The sequence below is a fragment of the Chlorocebus sabaeus genome, chromosome 11 (genome assembly GCF_047675955.1).
Source record: "Chlorocebus sabaeus isolate Y175 chromosome 11, mChlSab1.0.hap1, whole genome shotgun sequence".
In the NCBI taxonomy this organism is placed as follows: domain Eukaryota; kingdom Metazoa; phylum Chordata; class Mammalia; order Primates; family Cercopithecidae; genus Chlorocebus; species Chlorocebus sabaeus.
Window position 1 is genome coordinate 47,768,423 of NC_132914.1, and position 27,340 is coordinate 47,795,762.

General features: G+C 53.7%; 1 protein-coding gene across 3 annotated transcripts; it reads left to right on the plus strand.

Annotated features, from left to right (window-relative positions):
- Positions 1-26,348, plus strand: ASIC1 (acid sensing ion channel subunit 1). Of its 3 annotated transcripts, XM_073020721.1 has the most exons (13): positions 2-321; positions 1,166-1,543; positions 2,169-2,364; positions 19,370-19,462; positions 19,613-19,763; positions 20,401-20,528; positions 20,822-20,978; positions 21,325-21,381; positions 22,625-22,778; positions 23,219-23,310; positions 23,836-23,915; positions 23,994-24,098; positions 24,280-26,348. In XM_073020721.1, the coding sequence occupies exons 2-13, from the start codon at positions 1,182-1,184 to the stop codon at positions 24,382-24,384; spliced, it is 1,680 nt and encodes a 559-aa protein (XP_072876822.1). In that variant the 5' UTR covers positions 2-321; positions 1,166-1,181; the 3' UTR covers positions 24,385-26,348. The 3 variants fall into 3 exon arrangements, with proteins under 3 accessions (XP_008001393.1, XP_072876822.1, XP_008001394.1); XM_008003202.3 differs by lacking the exon at positions 19,370-19,462 and having other exon boundaries at positions 1-321; XM_008003203.3 differs by lacking the exons at positions 2-321; positions 1,166-1,543; positions 2,169-2,364; positions 19,370-19,462 and adding an exon at positions 10,111-16,651.
- The last annotated feature ends 992 nt before the right edge of the window (positions 26,349-27,340 follow it).

Sequence of the window (27,340 nt, forward strand, 5' to 3'; positions counted from 1 at the left end):
CCCCCTCCCCTCCCGCCGCCTCCCGGCCGGACGATGGATCCCTGCAGATCCCAGGGCTGAGAGCACCGCGCACCGCGCCGAGCCCGGGCGGACCGAGCCGAGGCGAGCGAGAGAGCGAGCTAGCGCGCGCGGGCGGGCGGACAGATCGGAGCCGAGCGGGGCCGGGCGGGCCGCTCCCTGCAGGGCTCTGCGCGGCGTGCCGCGGCGGCCCCGGGCTCCGGCCCCGGGCCATGAGCTCCTCCGCGACTCGGCGCTGAGCCCGCGACCGGTCCAGCGCCCCAGGACCTGCCGCCGGCTGCCGGCTTCCCGAAGCCCCCTCAGGTGGGTTTCCGATCCCCCTGCCTTTGGCTGCGGGGCTCCTCGGCACCCCGAAGCCAGGACTCTCCTCCCTCTGGATTTCCCTTGCTGCTGGGGCGGCTTGGTGGCTGGGGAGGGGGGCGGGGGCCGAGCAGGGGATCTGACTGCGACGAGAAGCTGGACTGAGGGGGGGGGTGCGTCCGGGGCGGGGACAGCTCGCTGTCATAGGGAACCGCGCCCCCCCTCCATACATCCACCTCGGGCAGCCCGCCACCCCCCACTCCCAACATACACACACACAGCCTGCTCTTATTTGAGAACTGGAGACACCCGCAGGTGAGGACTCAGGCTGGGCCCCTCCCCAGAGGTAGCCACCTCCCTGGGGGTTTTTTGGCCCCAGTTTAGCTCTTAGGACCACAGCCCCGTCCTGTGAATACCCATGAGCAGGAGAGGAGCTCCTTACCCCGGGGTCAGCCCATCTGGGCCAGTTTTCATCTCCAGGATGGGGTGGACATTCTTGTCCCAGAGTGACCCCACATCTGGAGGGAACTCCTGCGCCTGCCTATGGGTGCATCAGGACTTCCCCCTCAATCTTGGATGACTGTATCTGGGGTCTCCCCGGGCCTGGGAAGCTTCTCTGGGAGAGCATTCTCTTGGCCTGACTTGACCCCCTGTTCCTGTGTATTTGGAAGAACCCTGGATGTGTCCCTTGGTCAGCCACCTCTGGGCTTGCAAAGCAGGGAAGTCTTCTGCCTGAGGAGTGGTGACCTCTGGAGATGAGGATTCTGGATGGGCACATGTGGAGGGGGGGCCCCATGTGTACTTCCATCCCAGGACAATGACAGACTGTCCCTCTCCCCTCCCCCAGAATCCCCTCAACAAGGATGGAACTGAAGGCCGAGGAGGAGGAGGTGGGTGGCGTCCAGCCGGTGAGCATCCAGGCCTTCGCCAGCAGCTCCACGCTGCACGGCCTGGCCCACATCTTCTCCTACGAGCGGCTGTCTCTGAAGCGGGCATTGTGGGCCCTGTGCTTCCTGGGCTCGCTGGCTGTGCTGCTGTGTGTGTGCACGGAGCGTGTGCAGTACTACTTCCACTACCACCATGTCACCAAGCTCGACGAGGTGGCTGCCTCTCAGCTTACTTTCCCTGCTGTCACACTGTGCAACCTCAACGAGTTCCGCTTTAGCCAAGTCTCCAAGAATGACCTGTATCATGCCGGGGAGCTTCTGGCCCTGCTCAACAACAGGTGGGTGGCTCCCACCCTCCCTCCGCCCTGCTCCTGGAGTTATGTGAGTTCCAGTCAGGGTGTCTGCCTCCCTAACCCACCATAGAGCCCAGCCAAGCCTGCCCTTTAACCCACCCCCACCCCGAAACCTGCCACTCACAGCAGAGGAGTTAGGGTGCTGCTGAGCACCCAATTAAGGACACCCAGCCTCTGATCCCAGCATAGTCCAGAACAGCTTGACCCCTACCCAGCCTGAGATATAAGACATTGTCACCCTCTCTGGAGTGAGCTTTACCCTTATTCTGGCCACTCTGTCTTGACCTTCTCGTCAGCTGGGGGATGGGCACAGACCATCTTTAAAGGGTAGAGACTATAGTATAAAAGCCACAGCCCCTGCCTTGTCTCTCTGCCCACCTTATCCATGCTTCCTCTCACCCATATACTGGGATGCCCTGCCCCTGGGCAGCCACTACAGATCCTTCTGTCATTTCAGACCCATGTGGTAGATCCTCTGCATGCCCAGCTCTCCTTCCTTGCCTACACCTGGGCCTGATCCCCAGGGCTGGAGGCTGCCCCCATCACCCAAGTTGGGTGTGGGACACTGATGGCTGTACTGACCCGTGTGCCACTCACCCCCGGGCCCCAGGTATGAGATACCAGACACACAGATGGCAGATGAAAAGCAGCTGGAGATATTGCAGGACAAAGCCAACTTCCGCAGCTTCAAACCCAAACCCTTCAACATGCGTGAGTTCTATGACCGAGCTGGGCACGACATTCGAGACATGCTGCTCTCCTGCCACTTCCGGGGAGAGGTCTGCAGCGCTGAAGACTTCAAGGTGGTGAGTCCCCTGGTGCGGGTGTGAGTCAGCCTGGCCCACAGAGGAGGAGGAGGAGACAAGGAGCCTCTCCAGGTGCTTGCTACTCTGGGAGAGGAAGTTGTGTGCCCTGGGCCTCTCCAGGTGCTTGCTACTCTGGGAGAGGAAGTTGTGTGTCCTGGGGTTTGCTTCTGGTAGAAGGGGAGTTTGTTCAGCATAGGGACACATTTACACTCACTGAGGGCCTGAGCCTCAGCCTTGCAGCCATGATGGCAGGAAAGAGAGCCTGCAGTGCACAACACACACATATATGCACAAACGCACGTGGCCTGACATAGCCACAAACCCACCAAGCTTACCTTCTAGGCCACAGGTGTCAGAGCTGAGCAGAGAGGTGGGTAAGCTACAGCCTTGTTACTTGTAGTGAGGTCCAGGACCATCATTTGGGAGCTTGAAAGGAATGCAGGACTTTGCCACCCCGCTTCCCAGACCTACTGAACCAGAATCTGCATCTAACAAGATCCTCAGGTGATTGGAGTGTACACTAAAGTTTGAGAAGCACCGTGAAGGACAAGTAAGAGAAATCTTCTCTTAAATGGCCTGACAGTAACTCCCTCTGTGCCATCTGCACCCCATACATAGACACATACACTGGTTAGGTTCCCTGCTTGCCAGCAAGAGCCACAGAGCCAGGGTCTGAGGAAAGGAAGGCCATCAGGACACCCAGTCATGGCTGCCCTGGAGGCTTCCTTTGCATCTTAAAATGGAGATACCCCACAGATGTGGCTGCCTCAGGCCAGCACCTCAGGGAGGGCGTAGGGAAACTGATTTTGGCATCTGATGTGCTGGGCGACCCTGGGCAAGTCACACAGATTCCTGAGGGTTAAGACCTGGACCCAGATGGCAAAGAGACCAGAGGCTCTGGAGCCATGTAGGAACAATAACACCAAATGAATGGACAATGTTCATAACTCTTTCACATGCTTTCTAGGCTCCCCTCAATCACCTTGATACATAATCACATTAGCTCTATTTTACAAATGCACGAACTGAGACACAGAAAGGCAGAATGATTTACCCAAGCTCACACAGTTAGTGACAGGTGACAGGTTCAGGATTAGAACTCATGTCTCCTTAAGCTGAAAATGTCCTTTACTCTTTTAATTAATATTATGGACTCTGGAGTTATTGTGTCCACTTCACATTCTTTTCCAGGACCCTTTTCTCTCCATGACTACTCAGCTCTCTCAGATCCTCTCCCTTTTTCCTGCCCATTTTCTCCCTGTTTGCTTGCTTCCTTCTGCAGTATGGGAACATGAACTGTATTTGTGCAGAAAGGATGGCACCATGGTCACGTTTAGTGTTTCTTGCTGTGCAAGACTTCCCAATCTCTTTAAGCCTTGCTCTGCAGACCAGTTTCATGGGCCTTTGTCAATCCTGCTGGACAAAGTTTACCTGACCGCACTCTTTACTGAGCCAAGCTGATGGGGAGCTTAGCTAAGATGCAAGAACCACTTCCTTCCCTGTCTTACTTCTTCATAGCAGGAGAGTCTTGGATTCCCCAGAGCTTGAGACCAGAGGGTTCCCAGTCTCACAAGTGATGCTCCCAAGAGTAATAGGACTGTAGGTGAAGGTGGAAGCAAAAGCCAGAGCCCCCTCTCTCCAACACACCCAACATACAAGCAGGAGGGACCCCTGAGAAAGATGGAGAAAATGTATTTGTTTGAGTGGTTTGTAGTGTTGAATAAGGGAGGGAAGTGCTTGGCTCAATCTGAGGAGGTGCTAAGATATAAATCTGGGCACAGTTAGTCCATAGAAAGTGTTCAGTTGAGGCTCCATCTGTCCATCATGTCCAGAAAGACTCCAAGTGGTGATGCTAAGATAACGTTTGGTCGATGATGGAGATGTTGAGATGTGATTGGTCTCTGCCGTCTGAGGGGACCATTCTAAGTAGTCAGATGGAGATGTGATTGGCTCACAAAGTTCTGGAGCAGTCTGAGTTGTTCCTCTTGCTCTGGGGGAGAGACACACAGGCTAGCACCCTGCAGCCCCAGTTGTGCCCCTTCTTGCTTCTGGGTTGTCAGGGAAGACCAGGTTTTTGCTGTTTTGCAGCCCGTATCAAAGACCTGACCCTGAATTTTGCTGGACCCGAACCTCTCACCCCTCCCTCTGCTCTCTCTAGTTGATTTCATTGCCAGCCCCTCTCCATGTCAAGAGCTCTACCCATAGGGATGTTCCCACACAGATGGGCGTCTGGCCGGAGTCCATGTCTAACACCTCCCCGCTGGAGAAGGGCCTGGCAGGCTCTCTCCTCCAGCTCCCCAGTCCTAAGGGCTCCCACACTCCTTGCCTGATGCTCCACCCTCTCCCTTCTCTCCTCAGTCTTGTAATTAACATCCTTGACATTCTCTGCTAGGCTCAGAGGTGTGTTGGGAGTGTGTCTCCAGCCCTGGGCAGATGTAGCACTGACAGAAAACAGCTGTCTATAGGGTCAGGGTCTAAGGGAAACCATTTTGGCATCTTCTGCAGCCTTCAGAGCAGAGGTTCTTCACTGAGGAAAGGAGGTAGTGACGGAAGAGAGGCTTTGTGTTTAGGGCTTTGGTTGCTCTTTCAGTGGCTCAGGAAGAAGCTGCTGGGGCCCATCCAACAGGATTGCTGTGGGATACCACCCCGCACTGTCCAAGACCTTGCTCAACACGTTTGCAAAATATAGTGTGTGGGAGCACGTGTGGACTCTTTTGTAGATTTCTAAGGGCAACTCTCATCTCAACAATAAGAACCCTGTTTCTAAAGGCTGGTTGGGGGAGGCATAAGAAGACAATTCAGGGAGGCTGCTCTGGTCACTCAAAGACCCCAGCTCCCCTGACGAGGATCTGCAGTAACAGGCATTTCTCCAGATGTGCTCCTGGATCCAGCTCAACCCCAGGGAGTAGTTGGTGGTCACAGAGCATTTGGCCAGGGTCCATCCCCCAGGTGTGGCTGAGTCAGTTTGGGAGGTTGGGGGTGAATATGGGGAGCCTGAGCTGAATCTGGGAGGGACTGGTTTGGAAATCTTTCAGGATTGAAGAGACAGAAGGGCAGGGCAGGGAGTATCCCCACAGCAACCTGGCTGGGAAGGTCTCAATAGCTGCCTCCTGACCAACCATAGTGACCCAACTACAAGGCACCCTCTTCCCGGCCACCTCCTTTTCTTCCTGGTAGGGTGCTTTGTTGCCAAGGCAACGGGGTCTGCGGCTCCTCTCTCCTGCCCCACCTTGAGGCCAGTCAGGCCAAGGCAGGGCAGGGGTTCCATGGAGGGGGGCTGGGGTGCAGCTGTCTGCTGGTGTCTGGGTGGGGGCCAGGGGAGTGAGCACAGTCGCAGCTGGTGCCAGCCTCCAGCTGCACCTTATCTGTCCCTGGCAGTGGGAGCAGCTGATGTGGCCAGAATGCTGAGCAGCAGCAAGGGGAGGGGGCTGGCAGATGGTCGCCCAGTCTGCCCTATGCCACCCCCTCCTCCGCTGAGACCTAGACCCTTTGCCTAGGGGAGAGAGAAGCAGGAATTCATTTCTGGGGCCTGAAAGAGAAGGAAGAGGAGGGCAGAGAGTGGAAATGCTGGGGTGGGCATGTGGTACGGCTCATAATCTCTCTCAGGAGGGTGAAACTGGGGGACAAGAATCCCTGGGAGGGGTCCACAAGAGTACTTCTCAGGACCCTGGATTGGAGACCAGAATCTCCCAGGGAAGAGGTGGAGTGAATGAGCACAGAAGCCTCCCCCGCAACCTACTGCAAGGTTCCGAACGGGCCTGGGCATCCGCTGGAGCACCTAGGGAAGTAAGATCCTGCAATGAGAGGTGGCTGTGGGTAGCTGATCCTGGGACCCAAAGTGGGGAGAGAGAGGTCATCTAAAAGCAGGAGAGCCAGGGATGGCAGCGCCTGGCAAGAGCCAGGACTAGCATGGAGCTTCTTCATCTCCAGGTTTCACCCCTCATCCCCACACCCCATGCTGCCCCGTAGAAGCTCAGACCAGAAGTCCCTTGGAAGGGCCTGACCTTACTGCCGGGGTCTGCACCCTCCAGCTAGGCAGGGAGTGGAGGGGCTGCTGAGGGGAGAGGCTGCCCAGACTGCCGTGCAGAGACGGGAAGAGGGGTCTTGGGCAGCCCCACCCAGAGGCCTGGTGGTCTTCACGGGTGGGAAGGGGGAACATGCACAGATTGCAGAAGGATAGAAGAGGCTGACTTGGAGACAGTAACTTTGGAGGAGGGGTTCATGGGGTTCATGAACTTTGGGGGAAGGGTTCCTGCCCTAGGTGTTCATGGCTACTGCCTCCTACCTTATCCTTCTCATCTGTTCCTCCCTCCCAGGAAGTGCCTAATCTGAACACAGGCGGGTGGAGAGAGGAGACGGGAGCAGAGCCCACTGCAGTTGCAGGAATCCAGTGGGTGGGCCCTGGGTTGGGGTCTCAGATGGCTCCTTTTCCCTCTGTCTCAGACACAGATACACACAAACTTCCTTCAGGTAGCCCAGTTTTCTCTCTCACCTCTTCCCCTACTCCCCAGACCCCAGCCATTTCTGACTCCACCCCTCGCTCAGACTGGCTATCAGCTGAGAGCTACTCTAAGCTAATTGATCTCTGGGCTGCTGGCTAAAGTAATAGGGAATTCAGTAACTAAGTGCCTCTGGGGGCCAAGCCTGGAAGTGGAGGGCTGGTCTTGTGCCTTTGTCACTGCCCAGCCAGTGGAGAACTGGTGTGGCCACTGCGTGCCCAGTATGTCCTGGAGACAGAGGGGGAGGCCCACAGAGAAGCTTGGAATGTTCTGCTGTGGGTGGAGGTTGCTTCTGAGTGTGCTTCAGTTTTGTGGAAAGTAATTTCAAATCTCAGGGGATGGCGAGGGAGACAGAATATTCAGAATGAGAAGCTGGGATTAGGGGAGTGTTAAGCTCCACTGGATTCATTCCCATAGCAGACAGTGCCACTTCCGTGTGCCAGGTCCTGCACTGGGGCAGTGAAGTGCAGCATGGGAGGTTCAGGGCTGAGAGCCATGGGGGTGGTACTAAAGGAGGCCAGGTGGGGTGGGCTTCAGAACAAGGGGGAACATGCTGGGGATGAGCAGACTCTCAACATCCAAGGGGAGTCCTCCCAATCTCCCCAGCCAAACTCAGCCTCTCGGAGAACGCCAGGTTCATAGAATGTGTTGGTGTCTCCCCAGCTAACTAAATCAACCGGCCAATTCTCTCCGGCAAGGACCATTTTTCAGAGCCTTGGCCAGCCTCTTCCCACCCCCACCCCCCAAGCTTTCCCTCACTTGTATGTTTGAGGTGGCCAATCTAGAAGCCTCTACCTTCTGACCTATGACGTCCCAGTCAGGACCCTTGGGTGCACATTCTGGGAGGCAAAGCTGGAAGGAGACAGCAAGAATGAGAAGGGGTGCCTAGCTGGGTGGAGGATGGGACTGGGCATTAGGGCTCCTGGTCTCTATTTTGGGCAAAGTTCCACCTGGCCCCACTTCTTAGCTTCTAAACCCAATCTCCTTTAAGGAGGTTGTAAGAGTATTCTTTATCGAGGGGCAGCCCTTCCTCTGGGACTCTCTGGCCAAGTGCACACTGCCCCATGTGTAATGGATGTGCAGCGCCAGCCTACCTGGACACAGGAATTGGACATCTTCCTCACAGAATATTTAAAAATGAGCATGAAGCTGCTGTGTATTCACCTTAAAGGGAAGTTCCCTTAAGGAACTGTCAGGACAGACACTCTGCCACCCCAGGCTCTCCAAGGCCACTCTCCAGGGAGAGACAGGGCCAGCTGTGATCTTTCTGAGATCCCATGAGTTCTTGGATAGAAAATGCTTTCCCACCCTCCTGCATGCCCTCTGTGTGACTGACAGTTCTGTGGGCCCAGGAGATTGGACTGTGCAGCTTAGTGCTGTGTGTCTCTAGTTGGTGTCACACCAGCATGCCAGGCTGAGAACATCCCTGGGGGTGAGACTGCTGCAGTGGCCTTGGGCCCTGGACAGCAGCCGTCTCAGACTTCCTCACAACACCCTCATCACATGTGCGCCCCAAGCGTGCAAGCACACATGTGCACCTCTGTGTGTGTCTGGGGTAGAGTGTGGATGTAGAGTGTGAAGCGGAAGCATGTGGAGGTATATGGGGGCCCATGCAGCTTGGTGTGTGTGGCTGTGGGAGAAAGCTTTTGTGCAGGCAAACCTCTGGTTGCATGCAGAGCACATACCAGCAAAATTAATCATCTCTTTCAGTTGTGCTTTGCAATTTACAGATTCCCTTTACTTTAGCTCATGTGAGCTTCATAATTCTTGTAGGTAAGAAATTGTTAACATCTTCATTGGAAAGATGAGAAAAATGAGGCTCAGAGGAGTTATGTGACTTGCCTGAGGTCACACAGCTGGGAAATGACAGAGTGGGACCCTGGCTTCAGATCTTCTGAGTCCAGGTTCTTTGTGTATGACTGTAGGAGCAGGAACGTGTTTAGAAGAGGGTGCTCTGTTGAGAAGCAGTGTGGGGAGGCAGGAAGGGCAAGAAAGGGTGCAGAGAAGAGACCTTAGGAATCCCGTTCCCAAGCTGAGTAGGCCTAGTTTTTTGATGCTTCTGTCTTTTCATTGCACCATCAGGCCAAGCGCCTATCTTAGGTGAACCCACCACTGGCTTTCCCCAGGGTCACACCAGGGCAGCCAGGACCTCCCTGAGGAACTCACATACCAGGGCAGCTTAGTATTGCATTGCGTACATGCTCAACATCCTTAAATGGGCGTGCAGTGCTGCCTGGCAACCCCACTGCGTTTTCCTGGTCAACTTGCTCTCCCTGAGGACTACTGCAAACTTCTCCACTCTTCTCAGTCACCCTCCCTAGCTCCTCTCACCCTCAGCAGATGACCTTGCCTCCCACTTACTTCACTGAGAAAATAGAAGCCTCAGACAAGATCTTGTCCTTCTTCTGGGTACCAAGCCCTAGAAGGGAACATTCATCTTATCTAGGATGAAGTCTCAACCTAGAATTTTCATCTTATTCCCTTCTGCCTTTTTAAGATCTTTCTCTTGCTAATTCTGTCTCTCCCTGCTCTACAGTTGGTCGCTCCTTCTCAAGTGGAACCCCATTGACAATGAAACATGCTGAAGATGCTCCTGTCTTAAAATACATAGCTGTAACGACAGCTAACATATACTGAGCACTTGCTATGTATTGGTCTTTGTGCTAAGATAAAAACTAAAACATATGTGTCTCTCAACTCCACAGCACCTGGCAGCTCCTATAGTGTCTCTGCTTCCCTTTACAAAGTTCCTAAAAGTGATGTATTTATTTCACTGTTTTCATTTCCTCATCTCTAACTCACTTTCTGATCCAGGCTGCTTTCTTCCCCTGTCATTGCCATTCCTCCTAAATGGTTCTAGCTAAAGCCAGTGGTCAGCTTCGTGTTGCCAAATCCAGCAAATATTTTTTTTTAATTCTTGATCTCTCAATAGCATTCAAAATAGTTGCCCACCACCTCTTTTTTTTTGAGACGGAGTTTTGCTCTTGTTGCTCAGGCTGGAGTGCAGTGGCATCATCTCGGCTCACTGCAACCTCCGCCTCCTGGGTTCAAGCAATTCTCCTGCCTCAGCTGCCTGAGTAGCTGGGATTACAGGCGCGTGCCACCATGTGTGGCTTTTTTTTTTTTTTTTTTTTTTTTTTTTTTTGTATTTTTAGTAGAGACAGGGTTTCTCCATGTTGGTCAGGCTGGTCTCAAACTCCTGACCTCAGGTGATCCGCCTGCCTTGGCCTCCCAAAGTGCTGGGATTACAGGTGTGAGCCACTGCGCCTGGCCCCCACCACCTCTTTTTTGAACTACTCCCTTTCCTGACGATCATACTCTCTTTGTTTTCCTTCTCTGTCTACCCACTCCTCTGTCTCTTTGCCAGTTCATTTTCTTCTGCTTGGCCATTTAGTGTCATCACTACTCAAGGCTCAGTCCCAAGCTTTAATCTTCTTTTAAATCATAAGAGTACAATGCACCGTATTATAGCTTGAAGAATTTTTACACTGGTATGTCTTACAGTGTAGTATTTTGCATATTACACTGGTATGTATTTACATTGGTATAAAACATTTCCAGTACCCTAGAAAGTTCCTTCAGGCTGTTTCCTAGTCAATGGTACCCCACAAGAGTTAACCACTATTCTATCAGTATAGACTAATTTCACTCGTTCTTGAACTTCCTGGAGTATATGTATCCTCCATACGGTGTATACTCTTTTGTGTCTGTTTGTTTTGTTTTGTTTTGTTTGTGATTATGTCTGTGAGATTTAGCCATGTTGTTGTGTGTGGCAGTGGTTGGTTCTTTTTTGATGCTCTATAGTATCTTATTATATGAATATGCCACAATTGATCCATTCTACTGATGCTAGACATTTGGGTTGTTACTAGTTTTTGGCTCTTATCTATAAAGCTACTATGAACATTCTTGTTCATGTTTTTTAGTTGACATATACACTAATTTCTCCTGGGCATATGACTAGCTATGGAGCTACGGTTAAGTCATAGGGTATGATTCTGTTTAGCTTTAGTGGATACTGCCAAATCAGACCTTTTTTCTATTTTTTTTTAACTTTATATTCTATTCTTGGGCAGTCTCATCTTCACTCATGACTTCAATTACCATCTACACGCTGACAACTGCCAAATTTATGTCTCAGCCCGGCTCTCTCCTCTTAGCATCAGCTCCAGTCGCCAATTTTCCACTTAACGTCTCTACTTGGATGTCCCTAAGACTCCTCAAAACCAGCATGTGCAAAACCAAAGTCATCATCTTACCTCCCAAACTAGTTCTTTACCTGTGTGCCTGACCTAGTGAGCCACCCCACTGTTCACCCCATCATGCAAACCAGAAATCATCCCTGACACTCCATCTCCCTCACCTGCCTTGACAGGATCTACCAATTTTGCCTCATAAACATCTCCACTCTACCCCTGTTGCAGGCTGTCCCACCACTGCATGTCTCACTGGGCCACTGCAATGGCTCCTCAACAGGCCTCCCAGCAGTCCCTCCGTATCCTTCACTCTGCAGCCATAGTTGTCTTTTCAAATCAAAGCTCTGATCACGTGAACTCCTTCCATGGGGAGTCTTTAATTGTCCCTGAGCCAGAATCCTCACTGTGGCCTTTAAGACCCCGAGTGACCTGGGTTCTCCCTGCCTTTACCCACCTCTCCAGCTACACTTGCCCCTTCTCATCTCTGTCCTTCAGGGCCCTTGCACACACTCTGTTCTCTCTCTGGAATATCCTCCCTCCTCCACAGGGGCACGTGCGCACGCACACACACACACACACACACCCCATTACCTGATTACTCCTCTTTATTTATTTTTTATTTTATTTGTATTTATTTTTTTGAAACAGAATCTCCTTCTGTCACCTGGACTGGAGTGCAGTGGTGCAATCTTAGCTCATTGCAACTTCCACGTCCTTGGTTCAAGCAAGTCTCGTGCCTCAGCCTCCTAAGTAGCTGAGATTACGGTCATGTGTCACCATGCCTGGCTAATTTTGTATTTTTAGTAGATATGGGGTTTTGCCATGGTGGCCAGGCTGGTCTTGAACTCCTGGCCTCAAGTGATCCACCCACCTCGGCCTTCCAAAGTGCTGGGATTACAGGTGTAAGCCATTGTGCCCAGCCTACTCTATTCTTTAGACTGTAATTCAAACATCATTTCCTCAGAGAAAGCTTCCTTGATTCCCCAGTCTGGGTCAAGTCCCTCTGCCATTCACTCTGATAGAGCCATATTTTTTTTCATAGCACTTACCATGGTTTGTAATTAGATATTTACTTTTTTCATTTTTGAATTGATGTCTGTCTCCCCTCTTCGACAGTAAGCTCCTTGAGGTCAGGTCCGTGATGTGTTCTCCACTGTGGCAATGAGTAAATGAAAGAATGAAGAAGCAAGGGATTTGGAGACAGATGACCTCATTCCAGCCTCCAGCCCACTTCTTGCTGTCCCTGAGACTTGAATAGGCTGGTGTGGCTCAGTTTTCTCACTTGTCAGATGGGAATGAAGTTACTCATACCTGCTTATTTCACTGGGTTGTATAAGGATCCCATGAGATAACAATTGAAAACCATGGGCCGAGCGTGGTGGTTCACACCTGCAATCCCAGCACTTCGGGAGGCTGAGGCGGGTGGATCACCTGAGGTCGGGAGTTCGAGACCAGCCTCAACATGGAGAAACCCTGTCTCTACTAAAAATACAAAATTAGCCGGGTGTGGTAGTGTATGCCTATAATCCCAGCTACTTGGGAGGCTGAGGCAGGAGAATTGCTTGAAACTGGGAGGCAGAGGTTGTGGTGAGCCGAGATCACCGCACCGTTGCACTCCAGCCTGGGCAACAAAGAGTGAAAAACTCTGTCAAAAAACCAAAACAAAACAAAACAAAAAACACCATGGAGCATTACACAGACATAAGGGGTGGCTGGAATGAAGAAAGAGATACAGAAAAAGTCAGAAACCACTCAGCACACACTGCTGAAGAGAAGGTCTGGATGGGGAGGGCTGCATGTTTGGACAGAGGGTTCAGAACTGAGTGCAGCTCTGTGTGTGTGTCTGCTTGGGCACCTCTCCAGGGGCCCTCTGTGTATGCCCTTTGACATTTTCCTCATCCTCCAATTACTTGAACAAGATGAAGATGAGAAAGAATGTTAGAAGAATAAGCATTTGTTTGAACAAGCATACAGGTGATGGAGGAGAGAGGACGTGCAGTGGGGGGGGTGGTGTATGTGTCTTGGGGTGTGTGTGTGTGTGTGTTGGGGTGTGTGTGTGTTGGGGTGTATGTGTTGGGGTTTGTGTGTGTTGGGGTGTGTGTGTCGCCCCACACCAGGGCTGTGTGTCTGTGTGGTAATGTGCAAGTGTGCAGTGTGGTCTTGGTTGCTGTAAGGGAAGAGGTATTCAGTTGCGCCCAACTTACTGTCCTTTGGCGCTGTCTGTGTATGCGCACCCTTCTCTTTGCTGGGGCTCCCAAGCTGGAAGCTCTCACTGCCTTTGCTGCTTCCTTCTGGAAATCAATCTACTTCCCCTTCCAAAATATCTGAAGGAGAGGGACAGTGCCCTCTAGTGGGAATGCATGGGCAGCTGCAGCTTCCTCAGCCCAAGCCTCAGCCCACTCCACTCAAGTCTGGAAGTCCTCTCTGAAGCACTTCCTGGGGAATGCAAAGGAGGAGGCCCCTACCCTCTGAGAGCTCAAGATCTGGCAGGCAGGAAAAAGATGCACACAGGAGAGGACACACAGGTTCATGCAGGAGAAGCCTGAGGACAGCAGCTGAAGGTGGGGGGGGGGGGGTCTCTCCTCATCTCTGCAATGACTTATCTCTGGTTGCCCAGGGTGTTCCTGGCCTTCCTTGCTTCCTGTTCCTGCACATGGTCTCTTGGTCCTGCTCTTTTACTCTTGGTCATTACTCATAGCTGTAGGGCCTTGAGCAGAACTGGACCCTTCAGTATATTCCCTGGGTGGGCACTCACAGCACTCTGTGGAGTTGGGGGAGGCTTCTTGGAGGAGGTAACATGTGAGTAGGGTCTTGAAAAATGAGTAGGAATTCTCCAGATGGAGTCTAGGGAAGGCACAGGACTGTGGATGAGCCTTGTGTGTCTGGGGATGGGTGGTGGCGGCTGGATGCTGACCTGAGGTGGAGGGTACATTGCTTTCAGCTTTGTGGGGCCACAAGAGATGCCTAAATTTTCACAGGAGGCAGTGGGAAGTGAGAGAAGATCTTTACTTTTTTGAGACGGAGCCTTGCTCTGTTGCCCAGGCTGGAGTGCAGTGGCACGATCTTGGCTCACTGCAATCTCCACCTCCCGGGTTCGAGCGATTCTTGTGCCTCAGCCTCCCAAGCAGCTGGAACTACAGGCATATGCCACCACGCCCGGCTAGAGAGAAGGTCTTTAAGCAGAAGAATGGTCAGAGTCACAAAATATGGACTAAAGGTGGGGAGAAACTGCAGGGAGGCAGGGAGACCAGTTGAGAGGCTGTTGTTTAGGCAAAAGAGGAGGGCAGTGGCAGAAAGAGGAGGGCAGTGGCTGTTGTTTAGCCCAATCTGAGGGCAGTGGCAGAAGGATGGAGGGGGCAAGAGGTCAAGACTCCGATTCTGGGGCCTCTTTGTCCCTGGCAGCAAAGCTGAGGCCAAAAGTTCCACATCACTCAGTTCTGCTAGAACCTGGCACTCTGCCTCCCATCCCCAACACATTCTAGGGTCTCTGCAAATGGAAAAGGGAAGATGGTAGGAGCAGGGAGGGAGAAGAGAGGAGGAGGAGGGGGAACACAGCCTGGGACTAGGGGATGCTTAAGGAATGGGGAGGCCCAAGCAGACCCACCTAGCCCCAGTCTAGCCCTACTGCTCTTCCTCTGACCCTGCAGAGAAAGAGTTAATCTGCTACACCTCCCTCCCCAACCTTCCCCTCCTCCCCTCAGGTCACCTTCTTGGCCCTGGAGACTTGGCTGGTGGCTCAAGTTCCTCAACCAGTGTCCCTGAGTAATCAGAGCACATAGAGGGACCAGGGGCCTGGGGGCAGGGAATGGTAAATTAGGGGCAGGGGAGCCTCAGAGACTGAGGCCAGGAGTCTGCAAGGCTGAGGGTTTGGCAGGAACCCCAAGTTGGTTCCCAATACTGTCTACCTGACCCAGGTCCCCCTGCCCCACCCCCAGCACTGATCTCAATTTCTTTCACCCACCAGAGAATTCCTCGAACTCCTCAACTGTTGAGAGGTGCAGGGGGCAAGCTGAAAGGGGTAGTGGTGATCTGCCAGGAAGCTTTCCCACTGCAGGAGACAGGGTCCCTCCCCTTAGTGCCGGGAACTGGTCAGAAATGAGTCTGTGGTCAGTGAGAGACTGCTGCTAATGGAACCTGGGCTGGCCCACAAGCCACAGGAGGGGAGGAGAGAGGAAAGGAACCAAAATACAGCTCAGCATAGGGGGTGGGACTAGGGCTGGTAATGCTGTCCTGAAGTAGAGCTGGGGCCAGGGAGGGAAGGGAAGAGAAGCAGGGTCGGGGACTGGAATTGGAGGTCTGAGAGAGTGCCTGGTGGTGGAGCACGGAGGGGTTAAGGTATCCCAGAGGAAGAACTGGATGAAGGGAGAATAAGGGAGAGGACCCAGAATTGGGATGCGGGCACTGGGGGACATGATGAGGAACAGACTGGAGGATGACAGAGAGCATGAGTATGTGTTGTGTGTGTCCTGGGGGGTGGGGACTGTTGTCACTGCGATCATCATGGCAGTGGGCGCAAAGGATGGTGCCGGGTCCCTCCTCACCGGCAGGGGTGGGTTCCAGGAGTCCCAGCCCTAGGCTTTTCCACGGTTTCCACTCTGCCCTAAACCCTCTCTGTGCTGCTGGAGCGGGTGACAGGAAAGGGGCTCCAGCCCCCTGCTCTCCATCAGCCTCCCTTTCCCACTGCCATCAATTATTCATCAGCCCAGACACCCGCCCTCCCTGGCAGGGCAGGCTGGTCCTCCTCCCATGCCCCGCCCCAGCCACACTGCCACAGAGGCCCTGGTGAGGAAGGACAGCCAGCCAAGCTGTGGATACCTGACTGACAAGCTGGGTGGCTAGCTCTGCTGGACTCTGCCTGGGGTCACATCGCCTTCCCCTCTGGCACCTTCCCCCTTCCTCCTGCCAATCCCTGGCACCAGGAAGCCCCTGGAGAAAATGCCCATTCGGATCTTCTGCTCTGTGTCATTCTCCTCTGGAGAGGAGGCCCCAGGGCCCTTGGGAGATATTTGGGGTCCCCACCACCATCAGCAGCAGCAGGACATCTCAGAATCAGAAGAGGAAGAAGAGAAGGAAAAGGAGGCAGTGAGAAAGGAGGCCAGCAAGAGGCATTCACCCATGGACTTGGTGGCCTTTGCCAACAGCTGCACCCTCCACGGCACCAACCACATTTTTGTGGAGGGGGGTCCAGGACCAAGGCAGGCGCTGTGGGCGGTGGCCTTTGTCCTGGCACTGGGTGCCTTCCTGTGCCAGGTAGGGGACCGCGTTGCTTATTACCTCAGCTACCCACACGTGACCCTGCTAAACGAAGTGGCCACCACGGAGCTGGCCTTCCCGGCGGTCACCCTCTGCAACACTAATGCCGTGCGGCTGTCCCAGCTCAGCTACCCTGACTTGCTTTATCTGGCCCCCATGCTGGGACTGGATGAAAGTGATGACCCTGGGGTGCCCCTTGCTCCACCGGGCCCTGAGGCCTTCTCTGGGGAGCCCTTTAACCTGCACCGCTTCTACAATCGCTCCTGCCACCGGCTGGAGGACATGCTGCTCTATTGCTCCTACCAAGGGGGGCCCTGTGGCCCTCACAACTTCTCAGTGGTGAGTGGGGCCCCATGCCTGCCACAGCACCCCAAGAGTGTCTGCCATGGCTCTCCCTGACTGTCACCTCCTGGGGTTGGGGCTGGGGCTGGGGCTGATGACTGTGCTGCCCCCTCCTCACCTGGCTGACCCAGGCCAGAGCTTACCCAGGAGTCCAGGGCCTGAAGCTAGGCTGATATTCCCAGGTCCATACCAGCACTGCTTTTCCCGTTAGAATCTTGAAACACATCTGTCTTAGTTGGTGTTTCCTCCCTACATGTCCTCCAGTCTCACCTGCCCTTCCCAAGACCTCCTCATGGTCCAGCAGGGCCTGGGACCTTGCTCCATCTGTGAGGTCAACCTTTGATCTGTTGGTGGACGCCAATGCCTGGCCAGTTGCTCACTATTTTGACTAGCACCCGTGGAGTGAAGCTGGGGTGGGTGCTGCCTGGTCTCTGGTGGTACAAGAGAAGGGAGTGAGAGGGAGACAGTAGAGGGGTGGGGACATCCCCCACCACCCCCACCTCACCATGCTGCTTGTCAGCAGCTCCCACAGCAGGGACTTCAATGCGTCTTTGCTTGGTCTTCCTGTGCCCTCCTATGGGTGCCCCACCCCCACCAGCTGTGTGTGTGTGTGTGTGTGTGTGTGTGTGTGTGTGTGTGTGTCTGTCTGAGGGTAAATAACAGGTCTTTAAGTCATATCCCTCTCCCCAGCTTTAAGTGGCCAGCGACCCTCTTCCTAGGGGAAGCTGTCACTGGGAACTGTCCTCCTGCTTGGCCCCCCACCCAGGGGTCTAGGGCCTTCCCTGCTGGAGGGCCACCTGGCACCCCACTGTCTCTCCTAAGTTCATCTTCCAGGTCTGTCTGGCCTGACTGTTCTCCTGCTCCACCAGCTCCCAGGTACCAGGCCTTCCCTGCCCCACACACCCATCCCTCAGTCCTCCACCCCCTCCCTAGTGTAGGGGCAGGGGGTGTCATCATACCAGTGCATCATGGGATGACTGCAGGCATACAGGGGCCTGGGGGTTTGGACCACTGGGCCTCAGGGAGGCCAGGAGCCATAGGAACGTGGCTTCCTCTGGGCCTGAGGGTAGAGCAGACACTTCTCACCCAGGCCCACCAGGTGGCAGCAGCAATCCACTGTACAGCAGCCCAGTCCTCTGAGCCAGCGCAAGGCAGGGCTGCTAGCCAGCCTCAGACACCTCTAATCCCATACAGCTCTGGATGGAGTGTAGGCATGAGCATATGTCCAGCCTGGAGCCTGTGGCTGGGTGCCGCAAGACCTGGTCGTGGGGCTGGGGATTAGGAGCCCTTGGAGTTCTCTCTTTGCCTCATCCCTAGACCTCACCCACAAAGTGGGGAGAGCAGTATGTTTCCTTTTCTGGAGGGCAATGGAGGAGGCTGTTCTAGGAAGGGGGAAGGGGACAAAGACCCTATTCCCTAGTAACCTACTGCCATTGCGGCTCCAGTCTGGCCTGAAACTCTTTTGTCTGTCCCCTGCTCTGGGCTGTGTTGACTCACCTTATGACCTGTGGACTTTGTCACCATCCAGCAGTAGTAAAAGCACGGCCACCCCAACTTGGGGACATTCAAGGAGGCTGTGGGGAAAAGGCCAAGAATAACTGGTTTACTTTTCTCTTTGCAGCTTTTTAATCAGCACTGTGACCAGGGCTGCACTGGGGCATGGAGCGGGGAGAAGACTGGGGAGACAGCCCCCAGGGCTGAGATATCTCCTGAGGCCCTCCTAGTTTTGCAAAAGCATTAACACACGCACCATGCCCTGGGGGCTCAGTCTCAAGTGCTGGGAGAAGAGGTGCTGGTGCTTGGTTAAGCGTGGTCCTTGGTATGGCAACTGGGTCTACTTTCAGGTTCTGCTGATAATAGAATAATGATAGACCCAAGGGGCTAGGGGCTGAAGGAAACCAAAAAACTGAGTTTGGCTGGGCATGGTGGCTCACGCCTATAATCCCAACACTTTGGAAGGCTGAGGCAGGTGGATCACCTGAGGTCAGGAGTTTGAGACCAGCCTGGGTAACATGGTGAAACCCCGTCTCTACTAAAAATACAAAAATTAGCCAGGTGTGATGTTGTGCGCTTGTAATCCCAGCTACTCGAGAGGCTGAGGTGGAGGTTGCAGTGAGCCGAGATTGCGCCATTGCACTCCAGCCTGGGCAACAGAGTAAGACTCCATCTCAAAAAAAAAAAAAAAAAAAAAGACCGAAAAAAAAAAAAAAAAAAATTAAGTTTGGGTCTCGGGGAAAGCAGAATTTCAGATTCCCAGAGTGAAATCTAGGAGAAGAGAAGGTATCTCTCAGAGGCCTCAGGAGCTTGGGCCTGAGGAAAGGGTCCCAAGGAGGGGCCAGGGATCTGGCTATGTTGGGATCCTGGTGATGAAAATGCATATGTCAGGTTCCTGGCAGGAAGAAGACAGCTACCTGATGATTTAGTTGAAGACTTTGACAAAGGGGCTGCTGACAGATCTGTGGGCAGGGTTAAGAAAACCAGTGAGAGGGGCTGAGGCAGCGAGCAGTACTATGAAATCGTTATCACTTCTAGGCCGAAGAAGCACAAAAGAAGACAGTGCTGTGTAGGGAGCCCTGACCGGATTTGTAATCATGGAGAGCGTAAGCCACTACTAGAGCTACAGACGGGCGAGGGCTGGAGAAGGATTCATACCCCAATCTTTCCTCCTGCCTTCTGATCCATTACCAATACCTCCCAACTGTGAAACCCAACTAGAAGCCCATGCAGGTGGCAAAGGAGCTCAGGTTATGCACCCTACCAGGAACAGTTTTCCAGGGCACACAGAGGGCAAGGAAGGGTGGGAAACAGGTGGGAGAGGGGAGCAAATGGAGAACAGGCTGCACAGGAGGAACTGTTCCCAAAGGGTGTTGAGATTCCAACAGCTGGGGTGACTAGGAACAGCCCTTGGTGAGTAGAGGGTGCTGGCAGGACTCAGGCTCTCCACTCTGCCCCCGCCAGGTCTTCACACGCTATGGAAAGTGCTACACGTTCAACTCAGGCCGAGATGGGCGGCCGCGGCTGAAGACCATGAAGGGTGGGACAGGCAATGGGCTGGAAATCATGCTGGACATCCAGCAGGACGAGTACCTGCCTGTGTGGGGGGAGACTGGTATGTCACCCGCTTCAGGGGCCCCTCTGCATGGCTCTAGGCCCAGGGGATTCCTGGGCTTCTCTGTGAGACCTGGGCAGGGCCCAGGCTTTCCCCTCTCCCCCCAGCATCTCACCATCTCCATTGCTGACTCTACCTGACTTCCACACTCACATCTCTCTGGCTCCCCCTTCCTGGCTCAGTTACTCTCCAAGGTAACCAGCCATGCTTTTCCATCAGCGCCACCACCACTCTATAAATAACTCCCTCTCTTCTCAGGCTGCCTGCCTGTCTGGTCTCGGGGGGCCTTGGGGCAGAGAGAGATGGGGGAAAAGGGAGAAAGGGAGGGGGAGAAATGGAGAGCATCTGAAACAGTGACACTCTGGGAGAAAGTATTTGAAACACCAAGATGCAGCACAGAAGCCAGGTAAGAAAAGAAGTGTATAGGATGCAGGGGTTGTCAGAGCAGCTCAGAGCTGGTAAACCCAGAAGGAGGCTGGGGGATGGGCTAGGACCCTATAGACTTCCCCCACCCCAGTCCCAGTGTATGCCCCAGTGTATGCTATGCTTATTCCCAGGAGAGGTAGGATGCCCCCAGGTCTGAGGGGGGTTAGGGAGTCAGGAGTCCTCCCAACTCACACACCCCTCATTCCCCTAGACGAGACGTCCTTCGAAGCAGGCATCAAAGTGCAGATCCATAGTCAGGATGAACCTCCTTTCATCGACCAGCTGGGCTTTGGCGTGGCCCCAGGCTTCCAGACCTTTGTGGCCTGCCAGGAGCAGCGGGTGAGAGGGCCATGGGAGGCTGGTCCTGGGGTGGGGTGTTGAGGGGTCCAGATGGAGTGGTGGGCAATCAAGCATGGGAAGGACAGGTGAGTGAGGACCTGGGTGGTAGTCTGGCTAGTCCAAAGCATGAGTGATCGAATGGACAAGAATGCTCTGTAAACTCTGAGACCTTCAGAGGCTACAGAGAGAGAGGGGGGCAGAACTCCAGAGATCTGCATCTTGTCAGAGGAGTCCATCAAGCTGATTTGGGGAGAAGTCCCTGCACTCCCCCAGCTCCCCGGCTTTCCCAGCAGCTCATCTACCTGCCCCCGCCCTGGGGCACCTGCAAAGCTGTTACCATGGACTCGGATTTGGATTTCTTCGACTCCTACAGCATCACCGCCTGCCGCATCGACTGTGAGACGCGCTACCTGGTGGAGAACTGCAACTGCCGCATGGTGCACATGCCAGGTCAGGCCCAGGGCTCCTAGCATACTCCTGGGGTCCCTGGGCCTTTACTGCCCCTCACTAGCTCCCCATCCGTATCAATCTCCCAACCCCAGTTCCAGCCCACCCCATCCCACACCCATCTGGCTCTTTTCTCTCTGACCTCAGTTCCTGCCTGCACCTCCAGGGATGGGTGGGAAGGGTCTAGAAGGTATAGACTGGGAGTGAGTCACTTCTGGGGCAGCGTGGGGGCCCACCAGTCCTCCCCTCCCATCCTCTCCCAGCTTACACCTTCTAGGCCTTTGGTAATACCACCATCACCAGACCCCTTGAATCCCCATCCTGCATCATTGTCTTTTCTCCTCTGTAGGGGATGCCCCATACTGTACTCCAGAGCAGTACAAGGAGTGTGCAGATCCTGCTCTGGGTGAGCGCCCCTGGCCTGGGGCAGTCTGGGGGAGGGAAAAGGTGCTGCCAGCCATGTGCACAGGAGTTTCAGGTTAAGCTCCCAGAAGTCTCACATAACTCCTGGACTGGGCTGCACCCTCTCTTGTGTCTGATACTAAAGCTGAGAATGGTCAGGCATGGTGGCTCACACCTGTAATCCCAGCACTTTGGGAGGCCAAGGTGGGCAAATCGCTTGAGCCCAGGAGTTCGAGACCAGCCTGGGTAACATGGTGAAACCCTGACTCTATGAAAAATACAAAACCAAAATTATGTGGGCATGGTGGCATGTGCCTCTAGTCCCAGCTACTCCGGAGGCTGAGGTGGGAGAATTGCTTGAACCTGGGAGACGAGGTTGCAGTGAGCCAAGATTGTACCACTGCACTCCAGCCTGGGTGACAGAGCAAGACCCTGTCTCAAATTAATAATAATAATAATCGGCCAGGCGCGGTGGCTCACGCTTATAATCCCAGCACTTTGGGAGGCCGAGGTGGGTGGATCACGAGGTCAGGAGATCGAGACCATAACACAGTGAAACCCCATCTCTACTAAAAATACAAAAAAATTAGCTGAGCATGGTGGCAGGCGCCTGTAGTCCCAGCTATTCAGGAGTCTGAGGCAGGAGAATGGCGTGAACCTGGGAGGTGGAGCTTGCAGTGAGCCGAGATCGCGCCACTGCACTCCAGCCTGGGTGACAGCGAGACTCTGCCTCAAAATAATAATAATAATAATAATAATAATAATAATGATAAATAAATAAATAAATAAATAAAGTTGAGAAAAGCATCTTCAGAGGACCCTATGAAAAATGAACAGAGGTCACCTGGGAATGGCCTTCATCTTCTTTCATCAGCCCCTCAGCTGGTTGACCCTGGAGGGTCCTGAGGAAGTGAGATATAAGAGTAAGAAATATCCATGGTGAGGCTTGGTGAGAATTAGCTCAAGGTGGACACAGCTGTGAGGGGGCAGCTGGGGTTCTCCTCACTCTTCTAGTTCTCTCCATCTACATCGTTGGTTCAGTGGCCTGCAGGGTTCAGCAGGTAAAGTCCTCAAACATGCCTCAGGCTGGATGGTGAGGTAGGATGTTGGCAGAGTTTGGCATCCAGGCAGTTCATGGAAAAAGAAAGGGGCCCAGGGTTTCTCTGGGCAGAGCTAGGATGTGCATGTGGGAAGGTGCTGGCAGAAGGGCACCACTCAACTGGGACCTCTCACCTGGCTGAGTGCAGACTTCCTGGTGGAGAAGGACCAGGAGTACTGCGTGTGTGAAATGCCTTGCAACCTGACCCGCTATGGCAAGGAGCTGTCCATGGTCAAGATCCCCAGCAAAGCCTCAGCCAAGTACCTGGCCAAGAAGTTCAACAAATCTGAGCAATACATAGGGTAAGGGCTCTGACTGGGTACAGCAAGGCCCTTGGGTTGGGACTGTGGAATGGATGAGTGGGGTTTGATGGGGGCGGGGGCTGGCAGGCAGGGGGAAGTTGAGATAACACGGGGAAGGTCCAAAAGGCAAGCAAAGAGTCTAGGGTGGGTATGCAGGGAAGATCAAGCCAGAATAAGCAGGAAAGCACCCCTTTCTCTTCCCTCTTCATCCTCATTGTTGTAACAGTAGTCACTTTATACTTAATACATACTGCATATGGTACAGAACATTTCTCCCTATATGCCATCTCATTTAATCCTAAAAGGCAGGTATCTCCATCAGCATCTCATTTTATGGATACGGAAACAGATTCAGAGAGGCTGCCTTGCTAAGGTCACCTGGTTAGTAAGAGACAGAGATATGACTTGAACCTAGGTCTCCTCCCCCAACCCCTGTGCAGGGAGAACATCCTGGTGCTGGACATTTTCTTTGAAGTCCTCAACTATGAGACCATTGAACAGAAGAAGGCCTATGAGATTGCAGGGCTCCTGGGTGAGCTGCTGATGGCACCTGTCCCCTTCCCATGCCATGGGCATGACATGGCTCCCTATCATCCAAAAGCAGGGTGCTCACTTCTGTCCCATGAGGGTCCTCCACCCCAGAGGCCCTTCCCCAAACCCTGTTGTCTTGGTAAGTGGTGAGGGAAGGGAACTGAGCCTTCTCTTAGGGCAAAGTGGACAAGAGAAAAGACAGGCCTGTGGTCATGAGGGAGGGGTAGGCATGGAAGTGGAGACTATTTTATACGTTCCTAAAATCGGCCCAGAAATTAAGAGTTTTGTGGTATTTTGTAAACGATTATTTTTCTTGAAAAGCACCTGCTCGTTTTAGAAAGATAGAAAAACGCAGAAAAGCATAGAGAAGAAAATAAAACTTCCACCCGAATCTGGCTTTGCGATCCTTCTGTGCGAAGGCTGCCAATCTCTTTGAGAATACAACTTGCCTGCCCCAGTCCCAGTAAACCCTACTGCCCCCACGGCGTCCTGACCCCACTGACCCCCCTGGCCCCTGCCCCCGCAGGTGACATCGGGGGCCAGATGGGGCTGTTCATCGGCGCCAGCATCCTCACGGTGCTGGAGCTCTTTGACTACGCCTACGAGGTAAGCGGGGGCGGGGCCCGGCGCAGGGCCACGTGGGGGCGGGGTCCAGCCCGCCCACCTGCCCCGTCCCGGTCCTAGGTCATTAAGCACAAGCTGTGCCGACGAGGAAAGTGCCAGAAGGAGGCCAAAAGGAGCAGTGCGGACAAGGGCGTGGCCCTCAGCCTGGACGACGTCAAAAGACACGTGAGGGAGCGAGCCAGGGCGCCCTCCAGCCCGCCCCTGCCTCCACCGCCCCAGGAACCCCTGTCAACCCCCGCCCACCCGCCTCTGCCACCACCTTCTCTCCTTTGTCTCCTGAATGCCCCAGCACTACCGGAAGCCCTTCCGAGGGATAACCCATCCCTGTCCTGTGCCCTTCCCCTAGAACCCGTGCGAGAGCCTCCGGGGCCACCCTGCCGGGATGACATACGCTGCCAACATCCTACCTCACCATCCGGCCCGAGGCACGTTCGAGGACTTTACCTGCTGAGCCCCGCAGGCCGCTGAACCAAAGGCCTAGATGGGGAGGACTAGGAGAGGGAGGGGGCCCCCAGCTGCCTCCTCACATCTGCCCTGGGGACTCCCCACACTCCGGGGCAGATCTTTCCTCTTGTCTGTGGTAAGGAAGGAGTCTTGACCATAGAGTCCTCTCCCTGGCTCTATCCCATTCTTTTTACGTTTAACAAAACTAATCTAAGAAAGAACTAAAAAGGGAGAACGGGGCAAGGGACCTCAGGCTGCCCCTCTCTCCATGCTGCCTCCCCTAGCTCCCAGCCTGAATTCTGTCTGTCTAGCTGTCTGTCATCTGAGTGTCCACCTACATTCTGCTGCCACCAGTCACCAAAGGCCCTTCCCAGTGAGGGGTGGAAGGGATCCCTGGGGTCTGGAATTTGGCCCCAAACCAGAGAATGTACCTTAAGGGGGAGGGCTAGTGTGGGGGAGGGAGGCTTCCCCAGCCTTAAGAGACCCTCTCAGCCCAGTGACTGTCCCCAAACCCAAGTCTCCTGGCAGGAACTAAAACCTCTGCCCCACTCTTTCACACCATGTGGAATCTCATGGGGGTCGGGGATCCCCTTAAGAAGTGGTAATGGGGTCAAGATGCGGCCCTGGTGCTGTAGGCGACATCCTGATACCTATAAGTTCACCCCCACCCCACAGCTGCTGGAGAGAAATCCCAAGAGGCAGCCCTCCCTCACCATCCCACAAAAGACCTGGCTGGTTAACATCCAGCTCAGGGAGAAGGGCACTGGTGCCTAACCTCACTAGTCCCTCTCCCGGAGGCCCTTGCAGAGGGCCACGTCCATAAATTTTCTTATGGAACTCTCCCACATCCTCTTCTCCAACTTCATTTGCTTCTCTCAACAACCTCATCTGCACTTTCTATTTCTATATGATACAGACTCTATATTGCTATATCTCTGTATATACTTTCCCCAGCCCTGTCTGTCTCCACCCCATCCCCTCTTGTCTCTGAGAACCATTCTCCCACCCCAAGTTCCACCTTCTATGTTTCTGCCCCCTCCCTGGTCTCTGAATGCCTTCGCCTGTATAAAGAGTTGGACTCTCTCCCCTGGTGTCTGTACTGTGTACACACATCCCTCTGAGAAGCACAAGGAGACGACACGCGCATTGTAACCTTTGCACTGTCTCAGTGGCGACAAAGGAAGCTGTGAATCACAAGCTCTGCCTCTTTCTGGCCTCACCCTCTCCCCCAACCCGGGCACCCTCGACCCTCCCTGCAGCCTTAACATTCTCTTCCCCTGCTCCTCCTATCCCATTGCCCTTTGCCCAGCTGACAGTAGCATCCCCAGGGAAGGGGTTGCTGTAGAGATAGCCCCCACCTAGGGGATGGAGGTCTGCCCTGGACACTAAGCCAAGTGTGTCAGAGACAGAAGGGAGCTCGGGATTGGTGACTCCTAAAGCTGGGGCAGTGGGATGCTAACAGGCAGAAGCTGAGGTCCTCAGTCAGTGGCCTTTCCTCCTTCTGGGTGCCCAGCCCCCTTTCCTCACCTGATACCCAAGCCCACCACTTTTATTTTCTGGTGAGGTGGGTTTGGTAGGAAAGAGAGGCCTAGAGGAGGAGTTGAAAGCTCTGCTGTTGTCCCTCCCTATCTTAATGAGAGACAAGTGAGGTGGAGGGCCTGCCCCCTCCCTCCACCAGACACTCCTTCCAGGCCTAAGCCCCAACCCCTCTCCAGGCCTTCCTTCCCCAGCTGTGTCTTGGTCTTCAATCCCAGAACAGGACCTGTGAGCAGGTCACCTGTGCATTGGCCTGGAGCTGGAGAGTAAGGCTATAGGATCTTTGGAATCTCTTGGTTCCTGGGAGTTCCTCAGAGATCATACCTCCCCAGAGGGAAGCAGGAATGAGGCCAAAAAGTGTGCATTGGATAGGGGAACAGCAGGCAGGGCTTTGGGTGACGCATGCCTCTGGTCTAATAAACTGGGTTTCAACCATCTCCTCGTCAGTGTTGTTCACTTATTTGAAAACATATTTAGGTATTCTCACTAAGTGCCTAGAGCTGAGCTTGGTTTGGGGCCAAACAATTAGGGGATGAGTAAGGAGAAGGTTTGAGTAGGGAGACTGTGGTCCTCCTGGGATGGGACGGCTGACCATCGTATCAGGAATAGTTTGAACCACTGGGCAGGGAAAGAGGGAGGAGTCAAAGGCAACAAAGGTCCAAAACAGAATCCCCATCACGAACAATGCTTTAGAGAGAGAGCAGAGTCAAAATTCAAGATAAACTGGAACTTATTATAAAATCTGGAAGCAGGCTGGCACGGTGGCTCACGCCTGTAATCCCAACACTTTGGGAGGCTGAGACGGGTGGATCACTTGAGGCCAGGAGTTCGAGACCAGCCTACGCAACATAATGAAACCCCCCCATCCCTATTTTTTAATATTAAAAAAAAAATCTGAGGCCAGGCACAATGGCTCACACCTGTAATCCCAGCATTTTGGGAGGCTGAGGCGCGCAGACCACTTGAGCTTGAGTTTGAAACCAACATGGGCAACATGGCGAAACCCCGTCTCTACCAAAAATACAAAACAGCGTGGCATGGTGGTGCATGCCTGTGATCCCAGCTACTCGGGAGGCTGAGGTGGGAGGATCACTTGAGCTTGGGAGGCGGAGGTTGCAGTGAGCTGAGATGGTGCCACTGTGACAAAGACCTCATCTCGAAAAAATAATAATAATAATAATCCGGAAGCAGGTTAGGTCGGAGACAAAGTTAGGTTGAAGTTCCCACATGAGGTAGTTATTGAGGCACTTTATCTGTGGAATGAGTCCTGGGCTATGAGCAAGAAGACCTGGAATCTTGGCTTCGGCTTTATGACTAACTTGCTGGTTGACCTTTGCCAAGTCGTTCACCTGTGAGTTCAGCTTTCCCATTTGGAAAATGGAATCAACTGTGTTTCCCTCCTCAGCCCCTGATAGTTATAGCAGTAA